General features: G+C 31.4%; 2 protein-coding genes across 2 annotated transcripts; both read right to left on the reverse strand.

Annotated features, from left to right (window-relative positions):
- Positions 1–2,312: 2,312 nt before the first annotated feature.
- Positions 2,313–6,903, reverse strand: LOC127076442 (protein HEADING DATE 3B). The gene is made up of 4 exons (XM_051018103.1): positions 5,822–6,903; positions 3,965–4,866; positions 3,680–3,731; positions 2,313–3,587 (listed from the first exon to the last, which is right to left on the reverse strand). The coding sequence occupies exons 1-4, from the start codon at positions 6,044–6,046 to the stop codon at positions 2,574–2,576; spliced, it is 2,193 nt and encodes a 730-aa protein (XP_050874060.1). The 5' UTR covers positions 6,047–6,903; the 3' UTR covers positions 2,313–2,573.
- A 10,905-nt stretch (positions 6,904–17,808) lies between these two features.
- LOC127138117 (GTPase-activating protein GYP3) lies at positions 17,809–21,577 on the reverse strand. Its single transcript, XM_051064518.1, has 9 exons — positions 21,360–21,577; positions 20,954–21,023; positions 20,158–20,811; positions 19,881–20,066; positions 19,656–19,769; positions 18,747–18,805; positions 18,152–18,218; positions 18,001–18,052; positions 17,809–17,891 (listed from the first exon to the last, which is right to left on the reverse strand). The coding sequence occupies exons 1-9, from the start codon at positions 21,407–21,409 to the stop codon at positions 17,809–17,811; spliced, it is 1,335 nt and encodes a 444-aa protein (XP_050920475.1). The 5' UTR covers positions 21,410–21,577.
- Positions 21,578–24,395: the final 2,818 nt, after the last annotated feature.

Below are 24,395 nucleotides of genomic sequence, written 5' to 3' on the forward strand. Positions count from 1 at the left end.
TTTTATTAGTCATTACATCTCTATAGAAATGAGTCATATGAATTATCTGAAGTTTGAATGATATATTATAGTTTATTTCATGTTGTAACCAATTTCAATATTCCTACTTTGAAAACGGATATCTAATGAAATATTAATAACAGAATGAGTCATAAAAATTATATGTGTTATTCACTTTCATGAATAAACTATGAGAAACTCAATATCATATTTTATGTATTAAGAAATCATACTTTTGTCATTGTTTTATTATTATTTATATATGAGGAATAAAAAATAAAGTATACGTTCTTCAAATTTTTACAATCTTTTATCAAATATTATCATTCATTTTATTTGTTCTCGAAAATATTTTTAATTATCTTTTCATTAATACATTGTTTGTATCTTTTACAAATAATACATTGTTTGTATGGTTAATATTGGTATTTTGTTTTGATAAGAATATTGTGTTTTATTGATAGAGTGAGGACATGTTTGATTTGATTTTATAAAATTGTTTTTTAGTTTTTAAAATTTGAAAAATAATAAAAATTATTTTGTAAACTATTTTTTATTTAATATTTTTAAAAATTAAAAAATAAAATAGATTTTAAAGGTTTTGTTTTTTAGTTTTTATTTTTGTAAATTTGAAAGATGAAAAAACAAGAAAAAATAATACACTTTTTATTAATGACAAAGTCATAATATTGTGCAACTTTAAAACACTTTTTACAAGTAAGATTATCAAATATGTATTTTTTTTTTTCATCTTTAAAATTATTTTTAAAATTAAAATTGATTTACAAAATAGATTTAAAAACTAAAAATTAAATTCATTCAAACAAAGTTTAATCACATAATACTATTTTTTTTTAATATTTATAAACTATTTTTTATGAGTTTTTATTTTATAGGATTTTTGAACAATATTTTTTATTAAAAACTTAATCACTTTATATATATATATATATATATATATATATATATATATATATATATATATATATATATATATTATATATATATATATATATATATATATATATATATATATATATATATATATATATATATATATATGTGTGTGTGAGTTTTATTCTATTAATTTAAAATTCAAATTCAAATTAATTATAAAAAATCGATCAACTAATAAGATAATTTTTTATTAAAATAATTTAATCACATAATATTGATTTTTATAAATATTAAAAAATTAAAATAAAATAAAATTTAAAGTTTTTAGTTTATTAATTTGTAAATAAAATTGAAATGAATTACATAAATGTATTGTTGAATAAATATGCATAAATAATAAATAATCAATTTGTTTCTCCAAAATCTTTTTTAACCGTATGCGTAAAAGATGAGTAATCTTGAAAGACATGAACTTCACACTATTCTAATAAGGGATGACCTATTAATTGCCTTCTCACTTTATCAATCTTATGAAGACCTATTAATTGTCTTCTCACTTCTCACTGCATCAATCTTATGAAGACCTATTAATTGTCTTCTCACTACATCAATCTTATGATGACTTATTAATTGCCTTCTCAATACATCAATCTCATCATAAACTAACTAAGGGATATTAAGTTGTCTACGAGTATCCTATCAAACCAAAGCAGTCTCTCATATAAAAGAAATATAAAATATTAAGCTTGTCGATGAGTATCTGATCAAACCAAAGCAGTCTCTCATATAAAAGAAATATATTTTATAATTTTATTTTCATGTCGATGAGTATCCAACTATACCAAAAAAATCCCTCATGTAAAAGAAATATATTTTATAATTTTATTTTCATCGACTTTTAATATTTTTAATGTCTTCGGCAATATGTTTGTTGTCACTACTAACCAATGAAAATCAGATATCACTACTGACCAATGAAAATCAGATAGCATCGTTATTGAGATGTTATTTCCACTTTCCATCTTATCTAATTAGAAGTTAAAAAGCAAAATAAGATTTAATTATTTATTTCATCTTACAAATATATTATTATTTTATATTTTAGCTCTTATAATGGGTTTTTTTCCTTACAAATACAAATTATTTTATCCTAAATATTTATTCTTAATTTTAATTTTTTCAATATTAATAATAAAATTTAAAATAAATATTACATATCTATCACAAAGATAATCCCAATATAAATTAAAACAAAAGACATGGAATTAAAAATAAAATGACATATATATTTTAATCAAAACAAACAAATTTTTTAATAAATTAAACTCAAAAAATGATATAGTTGTAGAGACCAAAAACATATTTAAATCTACCAATAAAGTGCAATTTAAAGAAAAAGATCTAAGAATTTGAAATTTTGCATGAAAATGAAATGAACTTTATTGATAAAGACACAAAATTGGGCGTTCACAACAATGGTCTATACATGAATTTATTTTTAATGGCATTTTACCATGAAATTTACCATCCTTCTCCAGCTTCTCCAAGTTTGCTTCTTCTTCTGTCTCCAAAAGCCTCAAGTATTGTTATCAATCTATAGATACATTGTTAGTGTCAAGGTATAGTTTCAAATTAGAATATCTTCCTTTATTAGACATATTATATATAAAAACTAGTTACAAAAGTTTCCTTTCATCTTGTATTGACATGAATATTTTGGCTGCTGATTCACTTGCTGATTTTTTATTATGAGGAAGAGCTTTGATTACTTTTGACTGATGTTCAACCTGCGAGTCACGATCTGGCGATGACCAAAATGTCGGAGCCAGTGGAAATAAAGGAAGTTCATCTCCTTTCATTCTCTTGGATGGACTACTGGCTGTACTTACTTGTAACTCTTTATTATCTTCCAATGATTGATAAGTTGAAATATTTCTCGACATTACTTGGCTTATCTGAGTAGACATGTTTGAAGGACTCTGGTACAATATTGCTGAATTGAGTTCTGCATATGAGTGATGATTTTTAGGACCACTAGATTGTCCCATTTGTTCAACCGATGAAGCTGATATCGATCTATGCATGAACGAAGGAACGCATGGTGGTAACAGTTGTGGTAATGATGAACCAGAAAGGATTCCAATCTTTTGATGAAAACTCGTAAGAGATGGATCTAAAACATCTTTGGTTCCTGGATTCAAGCTCAATGCACCACAAGCTCCGTAAAGTGGTGTCATGATGCCGCCGGCATTTGGAGGGCATGGTCCAATGATTGGCTTATATACAAGACCTTCAGATGGAGACATGACAGGAACTAACCATTGGTTTGGTGGCGGTGGGTAGACAATGCTTGAAGATTGTTTGGATAGGCAAATGGAACTTGAACTTTTATCTGCAGAGACTAGTGTAAGATTTCCCAAATGATGATTGCCGTAATATGAAAGCCGGTTATGTTCTTTGCTTATGTTGTTCACACAAGGAAAGGGAATGTTCCCAACTGCACTGTTTTTAACATCCTCGGAAGTAGAGGCTTTCTCGGACTTGCTGTCATGTTTAAAAACGGTCAATGGTTGTTCACTGATAAAGTCAGATTGTAGTTTCTCGGGGGAGGATGTTTTTGTTGGTGGTTTGTTAAGTACAAGGTTGTCTTCAAACAAGAGATTAGGTGATCCTGCAATTAATCTTTGGACCTGTTTTTAAGATATGTTTAGTCACTTCTCATATGAAAGCAACACATATTCAACAGAGCAAACAATCAATAAACATATAGTTTGGAAATTACCTTTATAAGTCTATGTAACTCAAACACTTGCATGAAGAAGTTTCTCTGTTGACTGAATATTGCAAAGTCACAGCCAGGTTCATGTCAGGAGAAAAATACAGACACTTAAAATAAACAAATGTGGGTAAAAATAGTTCACATGATTCATTTTGCATTACGGTTCAAGAAACGTAAAACTTCAAGTAGAAGATTCAAAAACATAAAGGTTTCACATGCAAAATAACATTAAACTCAGTATAGTTCCTATGTAAACAAAAACACATAATACTAAACAGATAAACTTACTTGATGATAGTTTTTCTTGTTCTCCAAAATTGTTTTTCACCTATTAGTCCTACGACATCGTCAGGGATGATATCCACACCAAACCTACAATCTGAGCTTGATTTATTCAAGGCATCATAATTTCTACTAGTCTCCTCATCTCTACTCCTCTCTCTCTTTCCATGTAAAGACCGTCTACCGATTTCTAACTCGCCGGAACATTTTTGGACATCACTCATTGTTGGCTTCTCCATGCAATGATCTCTGAATTTGTTTTTGTCTACAAAAGCTGCATGATCTTCATGTCTATGACCATTGCTACCTTGCAATGCTTTCAAGCTATCTACTGAAATATTTTTAATTTCTTCTTTCATTGATTTAGAATTCGTATATTTAGCAGATGAGTTTGACGATTCATTTGTTGTGTCATCAAAACCATTTAATGAGTGAGGAGATTTTTCCTTTGCCTTTTGATCAATTTGACTCGCATCTTTATGCTCTTCCATCCGGTTCTTCCCATATTGTGATGATTTCAGATCTATGGCTTCAGATGAATTCATCACCTTTCTAAATGAATTTAGACTTTTAAACGAAAAGCTCAAATTGCAGCGAGCAAGTTTGTCTTCATCTTTTTCATTTTGGACGACGCCACCATAGAATGAACTTTTCAGATGAACAGAACTAGGAGTTATAAAAGCATCTTCACCATCAAGTGTTTTAAGAGAACTCTTACTACTATTGATGTAATTATCTTGCTGAACTTTGGTAATTTGTTTTGCCGGTTTCATGTGTTCTAAGTCATGACTCACTGTCAACTTTGTTAAGTTAATCTTTCTTGAATTATAGGCTTGAGTCTTCTCAGATAGAATAGAAATTGCATTGGATTTGGAGCTGCAGAAGTTGATGCTTTGATTATAACCAAGCTGCAAAACAGCATAAACATCGCAACTAAAATGGTTATAAAGTGTAAATAGAATAACCAAATCATAAAGCTTCAGTAGTTCTGTAAGAACTGCAACTAATATATAGAAGAATAAAGAGAAACAAAAGTAAAAGACAATAAACACGATCGATTTTTATTAACGCAGTTTCGTCAATGGTGCCTATCTCTACGGCTATAGGGCAGCTATAGTTACCTTGATTTCTGTCTAATAATCAGGATTCAGTAGGATTACAATGTTACAAAAAGCAATATATATAATACTAGAGTTCAGTTTACAATAATACTGCTGAAGCCCTTGCACCCCCAATTACCTACTCATAATAATCTCTAAAATATGAGTCATATTCTTATTACTAAGTATGATTATTACTAGTATTACTTTTTTTTAATGTAAACGTAAGAGTTTAGTATACAAATATTGTTAAAACAACAACCTGGTCCAACAATAAAAATCTAAAAAAAAACACAGAAAGAACACACAATATTTGATAAACGGAGCTCAACCAGTTGCGTCTACGTTGCCAACTGTAAGGCGGCTGCAGTATATTTCTATTATTCAACCTTAAGGTTTACAGAGTATATACTACGGTCCGGTTCACAAGATTACCTCTAAACTGTACCGTGCAAGAGAACAGTCGCAGTCGAACAATAAACGTTTAGGCCAAGCCCAAATGGTGCATAACAATGAACAATGAGGCATACCCAACCAAACTATACATAAAAAACTAATATTTTCTTCTAGTGACAATTTCATTTCATGCAACTTAATGCCTATCAAGCTGAATACTCCTACCAAAAGTCTTTAACTTTCCTTATTGTATAAAAGGGATAGTGATAGTTAAAAAAGCAGGTTCCATTCTATCTATGAAAATAAGTGAAAGATGGTACAAGAATTGATTACATGGTAAAATGTAAAAAACTATTACAAGACTCACATGGCTTGATGATGTAGGAACTGTGCAGTTTCTTAAAGGGAGAGAAAACAAGGATCCTGAACCTGGTCCTCCAGCTGCAAAACTTTGTGAAGGGATGCTAAATTGTTCATATAGAGCCATTTTATTCCTTGGAGGCGCTTTTGGTCCTCCTTTCTCTGCATCCTTCACATGCAACCTAGGGAACATTGGACTTATCTCCTTTCCCTCATCAATTGCCCCTTTCATTCTACTCTTCTTTCCACACTCTATCCACTCACAAAAAACTTATCATCTTATCCAAATTTACAAAACATATAATTTTCATTCCTTTCACATAGAATTCACAATAGGGTACATGTTTTTCGATCAACCCCTTAAATAGATCTCAGTCACCTTAAGGAATTAGTCTATGTGGTTACAATTGCGCGAGGAAATACCTTAATTTACAAGAGAAAAATTGCCAATAGAGTATGTGTATTTTAGTATTGAAAACTCAAATCTTTATGAGAGAAACAAGTTTCTAATTAGACAGAAAGAAGGAAATAAAACAACCCTAAAAAAACAAATCAAGGGGCAACACATATTCAACATTAACCAGCTTCAATGAAACAGTTTTTATGATTGTACATTACCAATAAGGAAGGGGAACACATGAGAGAAATGAGAAGAAAAAAACAGAGATTCAAAGACACCCCATTTCTCAAAAATGAAACTTTTCAACTGAAAATCAACCAATAATAATAGCGAAATGAAATTAGTTAAGGTATAAAGAAAGACTATATAACAAATGGAGGCAAAACTATATCAATTAGTAGAAAGAAGAAAAAAGTGAGAAGTAAATTTGAAAGGGAAAATGGGGTAATAGTAATGAAGGGACCAGACCCAAATAATGTGGAAAAATCCAATCTTTGCGAGTAGAGAATATCTAGTATTGTGATGAAGAGTGAGGGCACCATGTGTTTGATGAAGTGTTCAAATGGGAGAGAAAAGAGAGTAAGATATGATTGGAGAAAGAATGCAGTGACCAAGTCACAATTTTTCTCTCTTTCCCAATGGCGATGCCAAAGGGTAAGTGATTTCATTCTTACCACACGTTTGAATCTTTCACGAAATATCCGTTTTAAATCGTTTCATTTTTGTTTTTTTTTCATTTCAAAATAGCTATTCTCATTTTTGAATGTGTGAATTATTGTTGTAAATTAAAAAAAAAAGTTTTTTTTATAAGCAAAATGTATTAACAATGAGTATAAGGGTAACTCAGCCCTTAAATTAGTTTGATTATATCATGCTTACATGTGTTTTAAAATTCAAATAATTGATCGATACTAAAAATATCAAGGTATTCAGACAATGCCCGATCACGGAATAAATTGCACAATTTATTATTGATTGAATTAATATTAATTTTCTTTTAAATTATTACATAGAATATATGATTATAAAAAATCATACAAATTGTAATAATATGAGTCTAAGTAACTCAACCTAAAATATGATATAAATCGTCTATAAAAAAAAGTTCACATTTTAAAATACTTAACAAACTATAAAGTGAAACTCGGAGCTACTTTTTGAGATGTCTACCTCGACGTCACATGATGACACAACGCGATCCACATCCAATGATCATCCCTGCAAACTAACATGCGCACTTATTAATCTAGCATCTATAAGCAAATGAGTTGTTAGCATTGTTGCAAGCTACCTACATTCAATTTTGATCGAATTTAGTTACGTCAATCGAAATACGTTTATCCACCAATGATCCTTGAGATTTTCAATAAGAATAAAGATCATTTGGAGTGCATTATAATCCAACAACTTTATAAATAAGGGTCATGTACCTCATATATGATCAACATAATCAACTCAATCATACGCTACTCACTAGCATATTGTCTAACTTAGGAATCATAGTATGTTTTGCATGCACCGTCTTCACATCTAGAGGAACAATAGAGGAGATCAAACCAATGTTACAAGTAGAGCAAACTACACATCATTTGATCTGGTGATCCACCTAGTAAGTTCATACGGAAAAATTGATGCCTACTGTAGGGTTGATAAAAGATTTCCTAAATCTCAAGGAATAATTAGCATGGAGGTTACAAGAAGTCATACACCACCTCAACACTAGGAAGACAAACACAACCATCATAATCATAACATGCATAACGAAATATTCATACATGAATATTCAAGCACAAGGATTCATCACATTAGAGTAGTGTAGATGGAGTGAGAGATCTAACTCCAAAACATTATTTTCAAGTTTAAAGGAATGAGGTAAGAGAATCTAGAATATGTGACTCGTCACAACCCATACACCATAAAGAGAATCTAGAATCTAGAATAACATGATGGGAGCACATATCAAACAACTTAAGGAAAATGTAAATAAATAAATAAACATTGAGAACAATATAAGGCTCTAAATATTAGAGTCGCTATTACGGAAAATCCCTCTCACAATGGTTGGAAAATGGATACCATCACGGTTGACCAACAGTTGTGAGGTAGGGTATGATTGTAAGTATGCTTTTTTTCCACCACATACGTCTGGCCGTTATGATAAACTAGGTAGCATATATATATATATTATATATATAATAATATATATTATTATATATATAATATATATATATAATATATATATATATATATTATATATATTATATATATATATATATAATATATATTATATATATATATATAAAGCATGAATAAAATTAACATTTCACAATGGTTATATGTTTCAACTGTGGTGGTATATATATGAGTTTATTATAAAATATGGGGATTGTTTGTTTTTACTTACCCCTCAATAAACATATACAACCATTCAAATTGATTTAGAAGATAATAATTTGAATAATTAAATTATTCTTGAAAAACAACTTAGACGCTCCACAATTTTTTGAATTGCATGCATCTTGTAATTCATCTCTCGCACTTTAGCATATAGAACTTGGTTCAATGCTCCAAGTTCTTCAAAGCAACAGTTAATTCTCTTATAGTTTATTTTCCAAAGCATCAATTTGTTGACCAATTCTGAATCATCATCATCATTATTTTAATCGATGATAATGACTATTATGATGACAGTGACGAAGATGATTCAAAATTTCTCAATAAATTTCATGTTTTAAAATATAAAATAAAAGAGAATGAACCGTTTCTTTGAAGAACTTAGAGCATTTAACCAAATTCCATATGTTAAAGAACGAGAGATGAATTACAAGATGCATGCAACTCGAAAAACATATATCGATCTAAGTTGGTTTTCAAATATAACATAATTTTTAAATTATCATTTTCTAAATCAATTTAAATGAATGCATGTTTAATGAGGAGTTAGTGAAACAAACAATCTACATACGATATAATAAACTCAATTGGAATTAAAAAATGAGGCAAACATTTTGAACAATAACAACATACCAACTCATGAAATGTTTCACAAACGTATATTTTATTGAAAAGATTCATGGAGAATGAAGATGAAAAATGATCTACTTGTCTCATAATGGAATCCACAATGAAAGGAGGGTGAATCTGAAGTGAGAGCAGCAAACTTGTGTCTCACGATCTAGGTCTTTCACACAAGTATGTAGCTTTCACATTAGTTTCGTCCTTCTTGTATTTTCTCTTCATAGCAATACAAACAATTTATGAACCACACCTATAAGTCAAAATGTATATGATCATGTTAACCTAATTTGAAAACATAAACTAGCATGATATTGTAATCCTACAAACAACATGTTAACCTGATTTGTAAACATAAATTAGCATGACATTAACAACAAGTTAACATAAACAAAAATCCAAGTAATGTCTAATACACTGATGTCCCTATTGAAAAGATTCTTGTTCTGAGAAACATTTATCAACAAAAATAACATACATCAACATTTATTAACAAAACAACAACAACATATTAACTTATAAAATATTTCACGGACATATCTTTTATTGAAAAGATTCATTGAAAATGAAGATGAAGAAACAATCTACTTGTCTCAGAATAAACTGAAGTTGATATACTTTGTGTGGTTATGAAGAAAAAATACAAGGCGGATGAAGCTTCGACAATAGCTTCATTCTTCTTGTATTATTTCTCCATAGCAACACAAACCATTTGTGAACCACACTCATACTTTGTGACTTAGAAATGTTTTGTTCTTGTTCTGAGAAACATTTATGAACAACAATAACATACAATAATATTTATCAAAATTTATCAACAAAACCTCAACAACATATCAACTCATAAAATATTTCACGAACATACTTTTCATTGAAAATATTCGTGAAAAATAAAGACGTTTTTCTTGTATTGCTTCTCTATAGCAACACATGGAACAAAGATAGTAACTGAGATAACCCAAAAAACAGGAAAATCATGTCAGGTGAAAGCGGAACGATAAAGAAGAAAGCGTGTGAAAAATAAAGATATATGGAAGAACCTATACACAGAAAAATGGAAGAAAGTGTATGAATAACATGGAAGAAAGCTTATGAAGAAGAAGAATGATAAAGCGTATGAACTTGACTACATTTTAGTATGAAGAAACTTATGAGAACGAGTTTGTTGCAAGTGGAAGAGAGAGATGTTAGATTTTTATTTTGAGAGTGACAACTATTTTGTGTGAAAGCTTGATAACTTCGCATGTATATATATATTATATATATATATATATATATATATATATTATATATATATATATATATATATATATATATATATATATATTATATTAATATATATATATATAAACTTATCACCAATGCTGTTAACAAAAACCAAAAACCGTAATAAAATGTAAGACTATTCACAACGGTTTCTGGTAATAATCGTGGTAATGAGTATTTTAACGAAAAATATAAATAAAAATATAAATAAAAATATAAATACAGACGAGCAACCATTTTTGTAACGAAAAATATAAATAAAAATATTAGTGTTGAAAATTGAAGGAAGTAACATTTTATCTATCACAACGGTTGTTATTAAGGATTGTAATGAAATATCTTTCAATAAAATAAGTAAAAAAATTAGACGAGCAAAAATGAGTTATTATTAAGGTTGTTTTAACGGTTGTAGTAATGTGGTATTACCAAAGATATATTTTGTAGTAGTGAGTAACAAGCTTAACCATGTACCTAAGCAAACAATGCTATAGCAAAGGGCCTCATATTTAATGGGGCCTCATAAAACCTTAAATTAAAAAAAATAATATATACTATTCAATTTATTCATAAGCTTTATTTATACTGCTAAACATAATTGATGTCGGTGCAGCCACTTTGCTACCTACTCTTACAACTAATTTATACTATAGATTTATAAATAAATTTACTTATTTTCTAACATCCAATGTGATATCTATAGACTATATTGATAAATGGCAATACTAGTATATAGAATATTGATAAATATCACACCACACTCAAATTCAAATGTTAATAATGTTGGTGATTTTAGTATCATCAATGTATTTTAGTAGTAATGTGATTTACTATAGGCCGATGCAATTATGCGTTAAAGTTTGGAAACGAGTTAGGGGTAGTGCGAAGTGCACGCTCGTCGAGCCAACGTATAATTGAATGCGAATAATTGAAACGGGGTTCCAAGGGGCGAAGCCCCTGGTGGATTGCGGGGCAGCGCCCCGTTCGAAATTTTCTTTTGAACAGTTGAACCCTTTCCCAACCGACGTAGCCGTTTCTGAACAGTTGCGTCTTTTCGGTTTTTGTTATTGATCTCCTATATAAGGAGTCATTTGGCCTCAGTTTAAAACACATAACGAAACCAAACTTTCTCTCTACATTCCTGAACATTTCTCTTTGCCAGAAACAAATTGTTCTTCAAGAATTATCCCCACAAAGATTTCGTGAACCCAGGCAAGAATAGGGTCGAAATACTTTGTTCGGAAAGTGTACGAACACGATTCTTCGAAGTTATCCAGGATTATCATACCCGATTCTCTAACAAACGAACAAAGTAGTTTCTGATAATCATGGCTGGAGGAAGCACCGTCAAGGAGATGACTACAAACTTCGGAAAATTGGACAAGTTTCAAGGACAAGACTTCAGGCGTTGGCAGAAGAAGATGCATTTCATGTTGACAACGTTGAAGGTGGTGCACGTCCTGTCTACACCGATTCCAAAACTTCTGGAGGAAGACACGGTTGAAAATCTGAGACGCAGATCAAAATGGGAGAACGACGACTACATATGCAGAGGGCACATTCTTAACGGTATGTCTGATCCCTTATTTGATATTTATCAAAACATAGAATCTGCAAAGGAATTGTGGGATTGTCTCGAATCCAAGTACATGGCAGAGGACTCATCCAGTAAAAAGTTCCTGGTAACCGATTTCAGCAATTACAAAATGGTTGAATCGAGGTCTGTCATGGAACAATTCAATGAACTCCTCCGAATCCTTGGACAGTTCACACAACACGGATTGAAGATGGATGAAACAATATTTGTCTCAAGCATCACAGACAAGTTGCCTCCTTCGTGGAAGGATTTCAAACACAATCTGAAGCATGGAAAAGATGAACTGTCTTTGATCCAACTTGGAAGTCACTTGCACATAGAAGAATCTCTAAGAGCGCAGGAGGATGACAAAGGAAAAGGCAGAGAAATTGTTGGACCCTCGGTTAATATGGTCGAAGAGGGTGGTAAGAACGGTAACAACAAAAACAAAGGAAAGAAGTGTGCTTTCAAGAACAATAAGGGCAGTTTCGGTGCTAACAAGAAACCGAAACTAGAATGCTGGAAGTGTGGCAAAACAGGCCACTTCAAGAAGGATTGTCGTTCCGGCAAAAAGCATGATAACGCGAATGCAAGTGGTTCAGGAAAGAGGTCTAAGGACCAATCCGAAAACCAAGGTCAGAAATCAATTCGTGATTTGAATAGTTTGATTAAACATTCGGTTTCACTAAATTCTGAAGCATTCTATGTGCAGGATGATGCTATCGCGTGGTGGATTGATTCTGGCGCTACAACACATGTTTGCAAGGATCGTTTCTGGTTCAAGACTCTTGTTCCAGTGGAAGATGGTTCTGTCCTCTACATGGGAGATGATCACTTCGCTCCCGTTGAAGGCAAAGGAAACGTGGTGCTAGAATTCAGTTCTGGAAAGACTATTACTTTGTTTAATGTTTTGTATGTTCCTAAACTACGTAAGAATTTAATTTCTGGTCCTGTATTAAATAAGCTTGGATACAAGCAAGTGTGTGAATCCGATAAATATATTTTATCGAAGTCTGGTGTGTTTGTAGGATTTGGATATTATAATAATGGTATGTTTATGATGAATTTGAATGGAGTTCCTAATGATTCTGGTTCTGTATTTATGTCCTCTTCGAATGTTATCAATTCATCGTTATGGCATGCTCGTCTAGGACACGTACATTATAAAAGAATGCATGAAATGTCTAAAGATGATTTAATTCCTGTTTTTGATAAAAATGTAGAAAATTGTAAAACTTGCATGTTAACAAAGATCACTAGGCAACCTTTTAAAAGTATAACAAGGAAATCTGTCATTCTTAAGTTGATACATAGTGATTTATGTGATTTGCATGCTACTCCATCATTAGGACATAAAAAATATTTTGTTACTTTCATAGATGATGCATCTAGATTCTGCTATGTTTATTTGTTGCACGCTAAGGACGAATCCTTAGATAAATTCAAAATTTATAAAACTGAAGTTGAAGTGCAACCAAATGTGTTGATTAAAACATTACGTACAGATAGAGGTGGTGAATATTATGATCCTGTATTTTTCCAATCCGTAGGAATCATTCATGAGACTACGACACCTTATACACCTCAACAAAATAGTGTGGCTGAAAGAAAAAATAGAGTGCTTAAGGAAATGGTGAATGCCATGTTATCTTACTCTGGTTTGAGTGAAGGGTTTTGGGGAGAAGCTATGTTAACGGCTTGCTATTTGTTAAATAGGGTTCCTAATAAAAGGAACAAGACTACCCCATATGAACTTTGGTATAAGAAACGACCCAACTTAACATTTCTACGTGTTTGGGGTTGTAGGGCCATGGTTAGACTCCCGGACCCAAAAAGGAAAACTTTGGGTGAAAAGGGTGTAGCTTGCATCTTTGTTGGATATGCTGAGCACTCCAAGGCCTATAGGTTTTATGTTATAGAACCTAATGACTCGATTTCTATTAACACGATTATAGAATCGAGAGATGCCATATTTGATGAGAATTGTTTCTCTTCTATACCTAGACCAAAGGACTCTATACCTAATTCAGATGAATCTCTAAGGGATGATCATTCAAATGATGTGCCAAGTGAGACACTTGAACCCCGTAGGAGCAAAAGAGCTAGAAAATCTAGATCTTATGGATCTGATTTTCAACTATATTTAGTTGAGGGATCAAAGGATCAGATTGACACTCAATACTATTATTGCTATAGTATAGAGGAGGATCCAAGAACGTATGATGAAGCTGTGAAATCTCGAGATTCTGCTTTTTGGAAAGAAGCAATTGACGAAGAGATTGGTTCTATCATAGAAAATAATACTTGGGTATTATCTGATTTACCACCAGGTTGCAAACCATTGGGTTGCAAATGGATCTTCAAAAAGAAGATGAAAGTCGATGGTACAATTGACAAGTTTAAAGCTAGATTAGTTTTCCAAGGCTTCAGACAAAAGGAAGGGATTGATTATTTCGATACCTATGCTCCTGTTGCCCGTATCACTACTATTAGATTGTTGGTTGCCTTGGCGGCTATTCATAATCTAGTGATTCATCAAATGGATGTCAAAACAGCATTTCTGAATGGTGATTTGGAGGAAGAAGTGTATATGAAGCAACCTGAAGGATTTGTAATGCCTGGTAATAAGCATAAAGTGTGTAAGCTAGTTAAGTCGTTGTATGGGCTGAAACAAGCTCCGAAGCAGTGGCATCAAAAGTTTGATGAGGTTGTTTTGTCTAATGGTTTCATTCTAAACCAAGCTGACAAATGTGTATATAGCAAATTTGATACTTCTGGTAAAGGAGTTTTCATTTGTTTATATGTTGATGACATGTTGATCTTTGGCACCGACCAAAATCAAGTTGATAAAACAAAGAATTTCTTGTCATCAAGGTTCTCCATGAAGGATATGGGAGAAGCGGACGTTATTCTTGGTATTAAGATTAAACGGGAGAATAAGGGGATTGTAATTACGCAATCTCATTACATTGAGAAAATACTCAAGAAGTTCAATTATGAAAGTTATTCTCCAGTAAGTACTCCCATGGATCCGGGAGAAAAGCTTATGCCAAATACAGGTAAACCTGTGGATCAACTCGAATATTCAAAAGCTATAGGCTCTTTGATGTATGCTATGATTAGCACTAGACCGGATATTGCTTATGCGGTTGGAAAGTTGAGCAGATTTACTAGTAATCCTAGTAGACATCATTGGCATGTGATAACTAGGGTATTCAAGTACTTGAAGGGTACAATGAATTATGGATTGTCATATATGGGATTTCCTTCGGTGTTAGAGGGTTATTCGGATGCTAGTTGGATAAATAATGCTGAAGATTCATCCTCTACAAGTGGATGGGTGTTCTTGCTTGGGGGAGGTGCCATCTCATGGGCTTCCAAGAAGCAAACATGTATAACTGGTTCCACAATGGAATCTGAGTTTGTAGCATTAGTTGTTGCTGGTAAAGAAGCGGAATGGCTAAGGAATTTGGTATATGAGATTCCGATATGGCCTAAACCGATATCACCAATTTCTATCCGTTGTGATAGTACTGCCACATTGGCTAAAGCTTATAGTCAAATATACAATGGAAAGTCTAGACATTTGGGTGTTAGACATAGTATGATTAGGGAATTAATCATGAATGGGGTGATATCTATTGAGTTTGTTCGGTCGCAACAAAACTTAGTTGACCACTTGACGAAGGGGTTAGCTAGAGACTTAGTGAAGAAGTCGGTAATTGGGATGGGATTAAAGTCCATTTAAATCTATTAGCTATGGTATACCCAATTCCCTTCTAATACAACATTAGAAGCAGAATTCAATGTGGAAAGATCATAGTTAGAGATTGGAGCAATTGTGTTTATCTTCCCAAGGTATGTGCTCAGACCTGCAAGTGATGGCTAGGTTGAATTATATCTTCTTAATGGTTCTTTTGGAAAATTGCAAATGCAGGTGCAAGATTAAAAGAATCACCTATGTGAGCATGAAGTTTTGCCGCTTCAAGAAGCTTGGACTTGGCCTCCTATATGCTTATTAATGGATAAGGACACATGGCTTGTAAAATGTCAAGTATGAATAGTAGAGTATTGTAAGAAACATATGTGTACTATATCTTCAGACACTCAAATGGATTGATGGGTTCAATCGCTATGACACCCCGATTTTCGAGTATTTGGAATGTGTATTTGTACTAAGATGAAAATTCAATCGCAAGACATTTTTATTTATGCATTTGTTTGATCGTTATACCTGTGTGTTATACCCTTGTATATATTATTGTATATACTGAGTAAATCAAGGATTACACTAAAATGGGGGGGATTTGTTGGTGATTTTAGTATCATCAATGTATTTTAGTAGTAATGTGATTTACTATAGGCTGATGCAATTATGCGTTAAAGTTTGGAAACGAGTTAGGGGTAGTGCGGAGTGCACGCTCGTCGAGCCAATGTATAATTGAATGTGAATACACTAGTGCAGAAAGAAGATTTTACACCCGTTTTTTATACATATTACACCCGTTATGATAGGGTGTAAATTCAAAGGGTGAGATATGTATGAAGAATTTACACCCGTTTTAAAACGGGTGTAAAAAGAGAATATATTACACCCTATTTTAGATTTAAAAAAAGGGTGTAATTGGTGGATATATACATTAAATTTTAGATAAAAAAAGGTGTAATTGGTAGATATATACATTGAATTTTAGGACATTTACACCCTATTTAATATAAAACGGGTGTAAATTGTCACCTACATACATTGAAGTTAAACGAATTTACACCCTATTATAATTCAAACGGGTGTAAAATGACAAATATTTACACCCTATTTTTGATATATCAAATGTAAAATATCTTATAATTACATTTAATTTTAACACATTTACACCCTATTTTGTGTATGAAGGGTGTAAAATATCTCAATTTTTTTAAAAATATTTTATTTGAAATTTCATTAAACCAAATATTTTTATATATTCCTGGATATTCAATAAAAAACAAAAATAACCAAAACAAACATTTCTCTAATCTTTAGAATCTTGCACCAAGTCATACATCAACAAAAATTGTATTCATGTAAGAAAAAAATTCAACCACTTTGTTCATGTAACTTGTACCAATAAATCATTCATGGAACAAAAATATATCTATATATAAGTTTTTTTTAATCGCTTCTGTTTTGTCATTAAATCTTTCTTTTCCTGGTTCTCTTGCTCTTCAACCTTTTGCAAAAAGAATTGAGCCCAAAGTTGTCGGATGTGATCAATTGACTCTTTTTCATATGATGAGGTGTCTGTGAATATCTGCAAGTTCAAACATATAATAAATTAAACAACTACATGTTAAAACAATAATTTACATGTTTTTCATTAAATATATGTAATATAAAATACCTCATTGAATCTTTCAACAATACAAGCATCAATAATGTCAAACATATTTTTCATGACATAATATCCACATGCCCATCCGTTATCTTGTTGATGCCCCTGCATATAAACTCCTAGTTACATTAAAGCCACCAAAAACAACAACATCACAAACTTTTTTCCTTTTTCACAAAATTTGTACCAACACTAACTTTCTTCACTCGACATAGAAACACATACAATTTTAGTTGGTTCAGAGCATGTACAACTATAATTTTATCACCATAAGTGCAATTCAGTAATAAATATATTACATGTTTATAATGATAACTTACAAATATATCACTTGCAATTATAAAATCGGAATTTTCTTTTTCTTTATCTCATTTATAATAATATAAATAATCAAGATACCATGGTCCAGTAACCCATGCAACCTGCACTCCTAGATAATCCAGATGATTGGCTGCAAAGGAAGCACACGCAAGAAATTAACAATTAAGGATGGTACTCTAGAAACAAACTTCACTTGGTGAGTTCAAAGACATGAAAATGACTTAGAACGTTATACACACCCAATTTGGGAAACCTCTCCCGCACCAACTCTTCAAAAACAAGTTGATCCACCTGATAAAATGAATATGTATTTGAATATGTCAAAAATTCAAACAGTAGTTATTTGAGCATTACTGAATTTACTCAAATATCTTTATAAGAATAAAATACCTGAGACTCTATCATATCCTCTGAAAAATAGCCATCAAAATAATCATCTAAAATGCCCATTAAGGTCCTGACAAAAAATTATAGTTAGAGATAAAACGCAAAATTAGTTCAAATTTGCAATATTGAAAAGATGATGCGTAAGTTTGGTGCCATTCTGATAGCTTCTTATTATGGGCAGTTATGGGTTATGTGTGTTTCTGTTAAAGAATAAATAGAGAAAGGAAAAACAAAATAGATTATGGGATAGTTTTTGAATGATTTTGGGAGGGAGAGACCAAGCCTTCGAATTTCCTGGATAGGAATTGCTATATATTTATTCGATCATTGTCTCTCTAAATTATCCCTAATGTACTAGTGTGTTAATTCTATATTAATAATATAAACTTCTGTTTAAGACAAATTCTGCAGAGAATTGTTCTATCATTTCTATTTTCTTTTCTTTAATTTACTCCCTATAAATACCAGGTTTCTATCACATTCCTTCATGACAGCAAAGCTCAACAAATACAGGAACATTTAATATTATGAAGCTAAATTGAAGTGCAAATACTGAGTATATACTCTAGAAATCTAAGGAAGCTTTATCAAGACCTACCAAAAGGCATTTTCTTCAGGCATCAAAAGCAGCAATAAGCCAGCAAAAAAATTCATTGCCTGCAATTTGAATTATCCCAACATGTTAAGTCAGCGGATTATAGAAGTCGCGAACATATATTACAGTCCATGTGATAAGGTATACAATAAATTCTGGCTTAAACTATTTCATTATCCATGTTGTGGTACAGATCATTAATATTCATGAATCAAAGATATGAAAGGTGTCGTGAGGCCTTAACCATGGCCCTTTGCACCTTCAGTCAGACATGCAGGAGTAAGACAGCATCTTAAGACAATGTAGCAATAAGAGAACATTTTAAGAAGATGCAGGAGTAGGACTGTATCTTAAATATATGAATCATTCCTATCATGCTTTGTACACATTTCAAGCTCAGCGGTCTCTCATATGAGAAGGTTGATATAGATTTTATAAACTATAAACAATTTATGTATAATGCCACAGTGGTACAGATCATCTTCAACTAATTATAATATCAACTTGGGAAACATGGTAAGTTCAAAGTCTAAACTACCTCAACAAAGATCGAAAATTTATTTTGTGCCCGTGAAATGATAAATGGTTAATGTTTACTTCACAAATAGAAAATTCAAGTCTAGAAGGCTTTTAAAACTCTTTTTATCAATGGTTTTTGGATTCCTTGGCCTATAATGTGAAGATAACAAAATTTTGGCCCCCAATTTTTTAAAGAAAAAAATACTAAAACAAAGTAATGAGTGAACAAATTTTATGAGTGATCGGCTCACTTATATGTACATTTTTTAATCTAGACACCTTATTAAATTGTTTGACAGAAAGACCTTTCAAGCAAAATACATCAGAACCATATTGAAAAATACTAGGAAAACTTCTTTTTGAAAATATGAAATTATATTCAGAATGAATGACCTGGCAGTAACCAACAGAGGGATTGTGTCGAGCATATGCAGTAAGTAATCGTCTCAAAGCATTTCTACCATCCTCATCCAAAGCAGGATGACCAGGAAATGTCCGTGGCAGATCCTGCACAAACAAGCAACAATTTGGCACATTAGACAAAAGTTTATTCTATAGCATCGTAAAGATAATATCACAGCATCATAAGTAAGGAGGTGAAGTGTCAAAGGTAAGGACCTTCTCAATCTGTCCTTTCCATTTTTCTGGTACATGTATGAGTTCTGCATTTATTTTACCATCATTGTCATCTAATTGCAAGTTTTGATGATTACTTTTAATTTCAGAATCACCATTGGAGGCTAGTAGATTCTGATAATACTTGTCTACTCGTCTTGCTTTGACACCCACAAAAGCTTGCCAGAGCTGAAGCACAAGAACAAACAAGGGTAGCTCACCAAAAATAAAAACACTTCACAAGAAAATGGATGGGATGTCTCGTGTATATATAGGTTACCTCTCCCCTAAGTGCCATTGGCACTCCCCCACGAACAAGAACTTCCAACTCTTCTATCCAAGGACACGGAACCTGCAGTGGTGCAGCATCAGCAGCAATCCCATTTGCAGAGGTACTCAAGCCATCAACACGAGGAGAATCTGGACTAGGATCGGACCTTTCAACATCATAGAACTCGTCCTCAGAGTCTTCCTCAAATGCTCCTTTTGGTGATTTAGCATCATCAGAATGAGATAGTGATTTCTCAGTTTCAGCGATCTTCTCGTCTTTTGAAACACCATTCTTGTTTCTTTCATCTTTTACTGATGCAGTTTTCTTCTTTACACGGGCACTCATCATATCCTCAATAATATGAAGAGATGACCTTATGGTTGACCATAACTGGACTCTATGAATCTTAGTCACTTCAGATGCTGGTAACTCCTCCTTTTGACTTCCATTTTCAATTGTACTATCTTCACTGCCAGGGACGTGCCCGCTTGTTTGATGTCCATCAACACCCTTCTCTAAACTCGCATCAACTTCTTCCCCGACAACCTCGTCCCCAGAAACTTTCTCATCTTCTCCCACAGCTGAGGCCAATTCAGAAGACTCCGTCTCTGCCTGCCTATCTAAAAATGACTTCCACTTCTCTGACCTTTCCTCCTCTTCCTCCTGAAACCAAAATTGAGTAAGTTTTAAGATCAAAACAACCGCCAGATTGAAAAAAACCAACATTGCGTGAAATTTCCTTCCCATTATTCTCCTATTCTTTCCTCTAAAACAAAAGAAAAATAAACCAAAAGCACTACAAGACCTTGTATATATTCGCATATTCACGATATCTTTGCAGGTGCTGAGGTCTCACCGTAAACCCATAGGCATCCCTGTTCACACCAAAATACAAATCAATTTCCAAAAATCAAAGTTAAACCTCAACAAACAATTACCAAATGCAGACTAGATTAACACAGGAAAATCCATAACTAAATCAATTAAATCCATCAAAACAAAAACTAAAAACACTAAAACACACACGGACTCATTCACTCAGCATTGACTCATTCTCAATAATTTGATTATCCAAACACTAAACCAAAAATGGAAAGTTGAATATCACATAGATTCAATAGCAGAAATAAACTAAATCATCAACCCTAAAAAACCGATGTAGAATTAGAACTAGAATTGAACGGATCTAGTAGAGAATGAAGTGATTATACCTCTTGTGATCGAAAGTAATAACAGGATTTGAAGTTTTGTTAGTTTTCATTTCGTAGATTTGATTTGAATCAGAAGAGAAGAAATAGGGTTGAAAATACGAAGATCTCGTTTTACTTGATTTTCTGCAACTGTATTTTGTAAGCAGCAGCTAGTAAGAAGAAGAGTGAGAAAGTTGAAGAGAGAGAAAGAGAGAGAGCACATGCATAGAGAGAGAGAGAGAGCGAAAATGGCGTCACGTTATTAAAAACATGTGCTGCGTGATAATAGCTTCACGGAAATCCAAAAGTTGTACTTAGGGATTCCTAAATTTACACCCTATTTTAATATAACGGGTTTAATATAAATTTAGTCATTTATATTGTTATAATTATACACCCTATTTTTAAATATAGGGTGTCTATTGTTATATTAATATTTCAAAATTTACACTCTATTTTAATATAACGGGTTTAATATAAATTTAGTCATTTATATTGTTATAATTATACACCCTATTTTTAAATATAGGGTGTCTATTGTTATATATTAATATTAAAATTTATTATTTTTTTAAGAAAATTTAAGATTAAACAAATAAGAATAATAAAAGTTATTGTTTAAGGCACCAATATTTTATTTTTATTTTTAAATTTACACCCTTTTTTTGAATATCAGGTGTAATATAGAGTTGATAATAAATAATATTTGAATTTACACCCGTTATTTAAAAATAGGGTGTCTATTGTTACGTACTAAAATTCAAAATAAGACTTTATTTACAAAACTGCCACCGCATTTGCTTTTTACACCCGTTTTATGTAAAACGGGTGTAAATTTACAAATTATATTATTCTTTTTGTACTAGTGATAATTGAAACGGGGTTCCCAGGGGCGAAGCCCCTTGGCGGGGTGCGGGGCAGCGCCCCGTTCGAAATTTTCTTTTGAATAGTTGAACCCTTTTCCAACCGACGTAACCGTTTCTGAACAGTTGCGTCTTTTCGGTTTCTGTTATTGATCTCCTATATAAGGAGTCATTTGGCCTCAGTTTAAAACACATAACGAAACCAAACTTTCTCTCTACATTCCTGAACATTTCTCTTTGCCAGAAACAAATTGTTCTTCAAGAATTATCCCCACAAAGATTTCGTGAACCCAAGCAAGAATAGGGTCGAAATACTTTGTTCGGAAAGTGTACGAACACGATTCTTCGAAGTTATCCAGGATTATCATACCCGATTCTCTAACAAATAACAACATATTATCTCATTTCAATAGTTTGATATTTAATCAATAACTAATTTATCTAATTCATAAACCTTTTAAGAAATATTTATACCTTAGACCATGTTTTTTTTATATGTATTTAGTTTACATAAATAAATATCGTGATTTTAGAATATAGATTAATTATTTGCTTACATAATTAATTCTTTTTCTTATTTGACAATGTTTAGGGGAATAAGATTTGAATTTTATTAAGTTAAATTTAATTAAGTAGCACTTAAAAAAAATCTTGATTAAGTCTTGTTTATGTGAAATGTGTATTCTCAAAATTAAAATTTTATATCAACAAAATTTGGATAACAAAACTATTGTCTTTTTCACAAATTTTAATTTTAGTCTTATAGTTAATAGGTAGAAAATGTGAATCGTTTTTATTTTGTCTAAGTTAAATTATTTTAAACAATATAATATACGCAAACACAACTTAATAAATAGAAACTTGTGGGTAACAAAAGTATTATGATCTTACTCTTAATTTCATTAATATTATATATATTATCTATTACATAAAATTAAGTACAAGTTAAGTCATATCGACTAACATAAATATTGATAAACTCAAGTCACTACAAAATAGTCCCGCATCAAAAAATTAGAAAAGCAATTGAATATATATATATATATATATATATATATATTTTTTTTTTTCTCATACATTTTTATTTATAAAATAGACTTTTTTTAAAGTATTTACTTCTATTTATTAGAAGTCTAAGTTTTAAAATTAATATAGGGTCTCCAAACTACTCGGTCCTGGTGAGTAAGCCCTAATAGTCAATCAATATTGCTTATATTTATTTTTGTATCATGATTTTGATATATATTATTTGTTAATATATATAATTATTATGCATTGTATTTATTGTGTTATTTGTATATGACATAATAAAGTCATTACAATAATTAGTTTGTTTAATGACACACTAAGTATGACTTAATTGTGAGACATCATTAAATATAAGAATGTTATTTTTAAAGTATCAATAGACAAGATTTATTGTCATATAGGACAATAGTAATGCATAGAGACTATCATATGAGAAGACTGATGACCATATTTCGCGGATCAAGGATATGAGATATCAAGTCTTTGCATCGGTATAAATAGTATGAGTAATATTTATATGGGATTGACTCACCATAAAAATACATCATAGTTTGTTATGTAAGTGTCATAAGTTATTTTCATAGCGATAATGGTGTAAATCACTCTTCAATCAGAAATCATTATGGATCGTAGATGTGGAGTCAAATACTTTATTGTCAATTAAATATTGTTTGTAACAGGATAAGTATAAAAATGGTTTATTGGTACTCTACAAATCATGTTGAGAGACATGAGTGATCTTGATGGAATTTGTCTCTCTTATACATACGTCAGTAATATTTATGGATCTCTTGATTGAGTATGATTGTAAAATGCATGACCATCCTCAAATAAGTCGATATGAGATATTAGACTTATTTGTTGTTATCAAGTATATTCGGATATCAATGAATATAATATTGGACTATACAATGGTGACACATTATATATCTTGTATTCAATATGAATATAACGGGACAAAAGAGTAATTTACATATAACCATTATCAAAAATTAATTATGTGAGATCACATGAGAGTCTTGTCATTTGAATAATAATGATGTATTGTTAAATGCTCATTGTTTATACTATTAAATATATGATTTAATATTATTGCAAGATTGCGAGAATCCATAGGATCACACACAAAGAGTACTGAAGGTATAATTAAAAATTTAATTTAATT

This window comes from Lathyrus oleraceus, chromosome 4 (genome assembly GCF_024323335.1).
Source record: "Lathyrus oleraceus cultivar Zhongwan6 chromosome 4, CAAS_Psat_ZW6_1.0, whole genome shotgun sequence".
Classification (NCBI taxonomy): domain Eukaryota; kingdom Viridiplantae; phylum Streptophyta; class Magnoliopsida; order Fabales; family Fabaceae; genus Lathyrus; species Lathyrus oleraceus.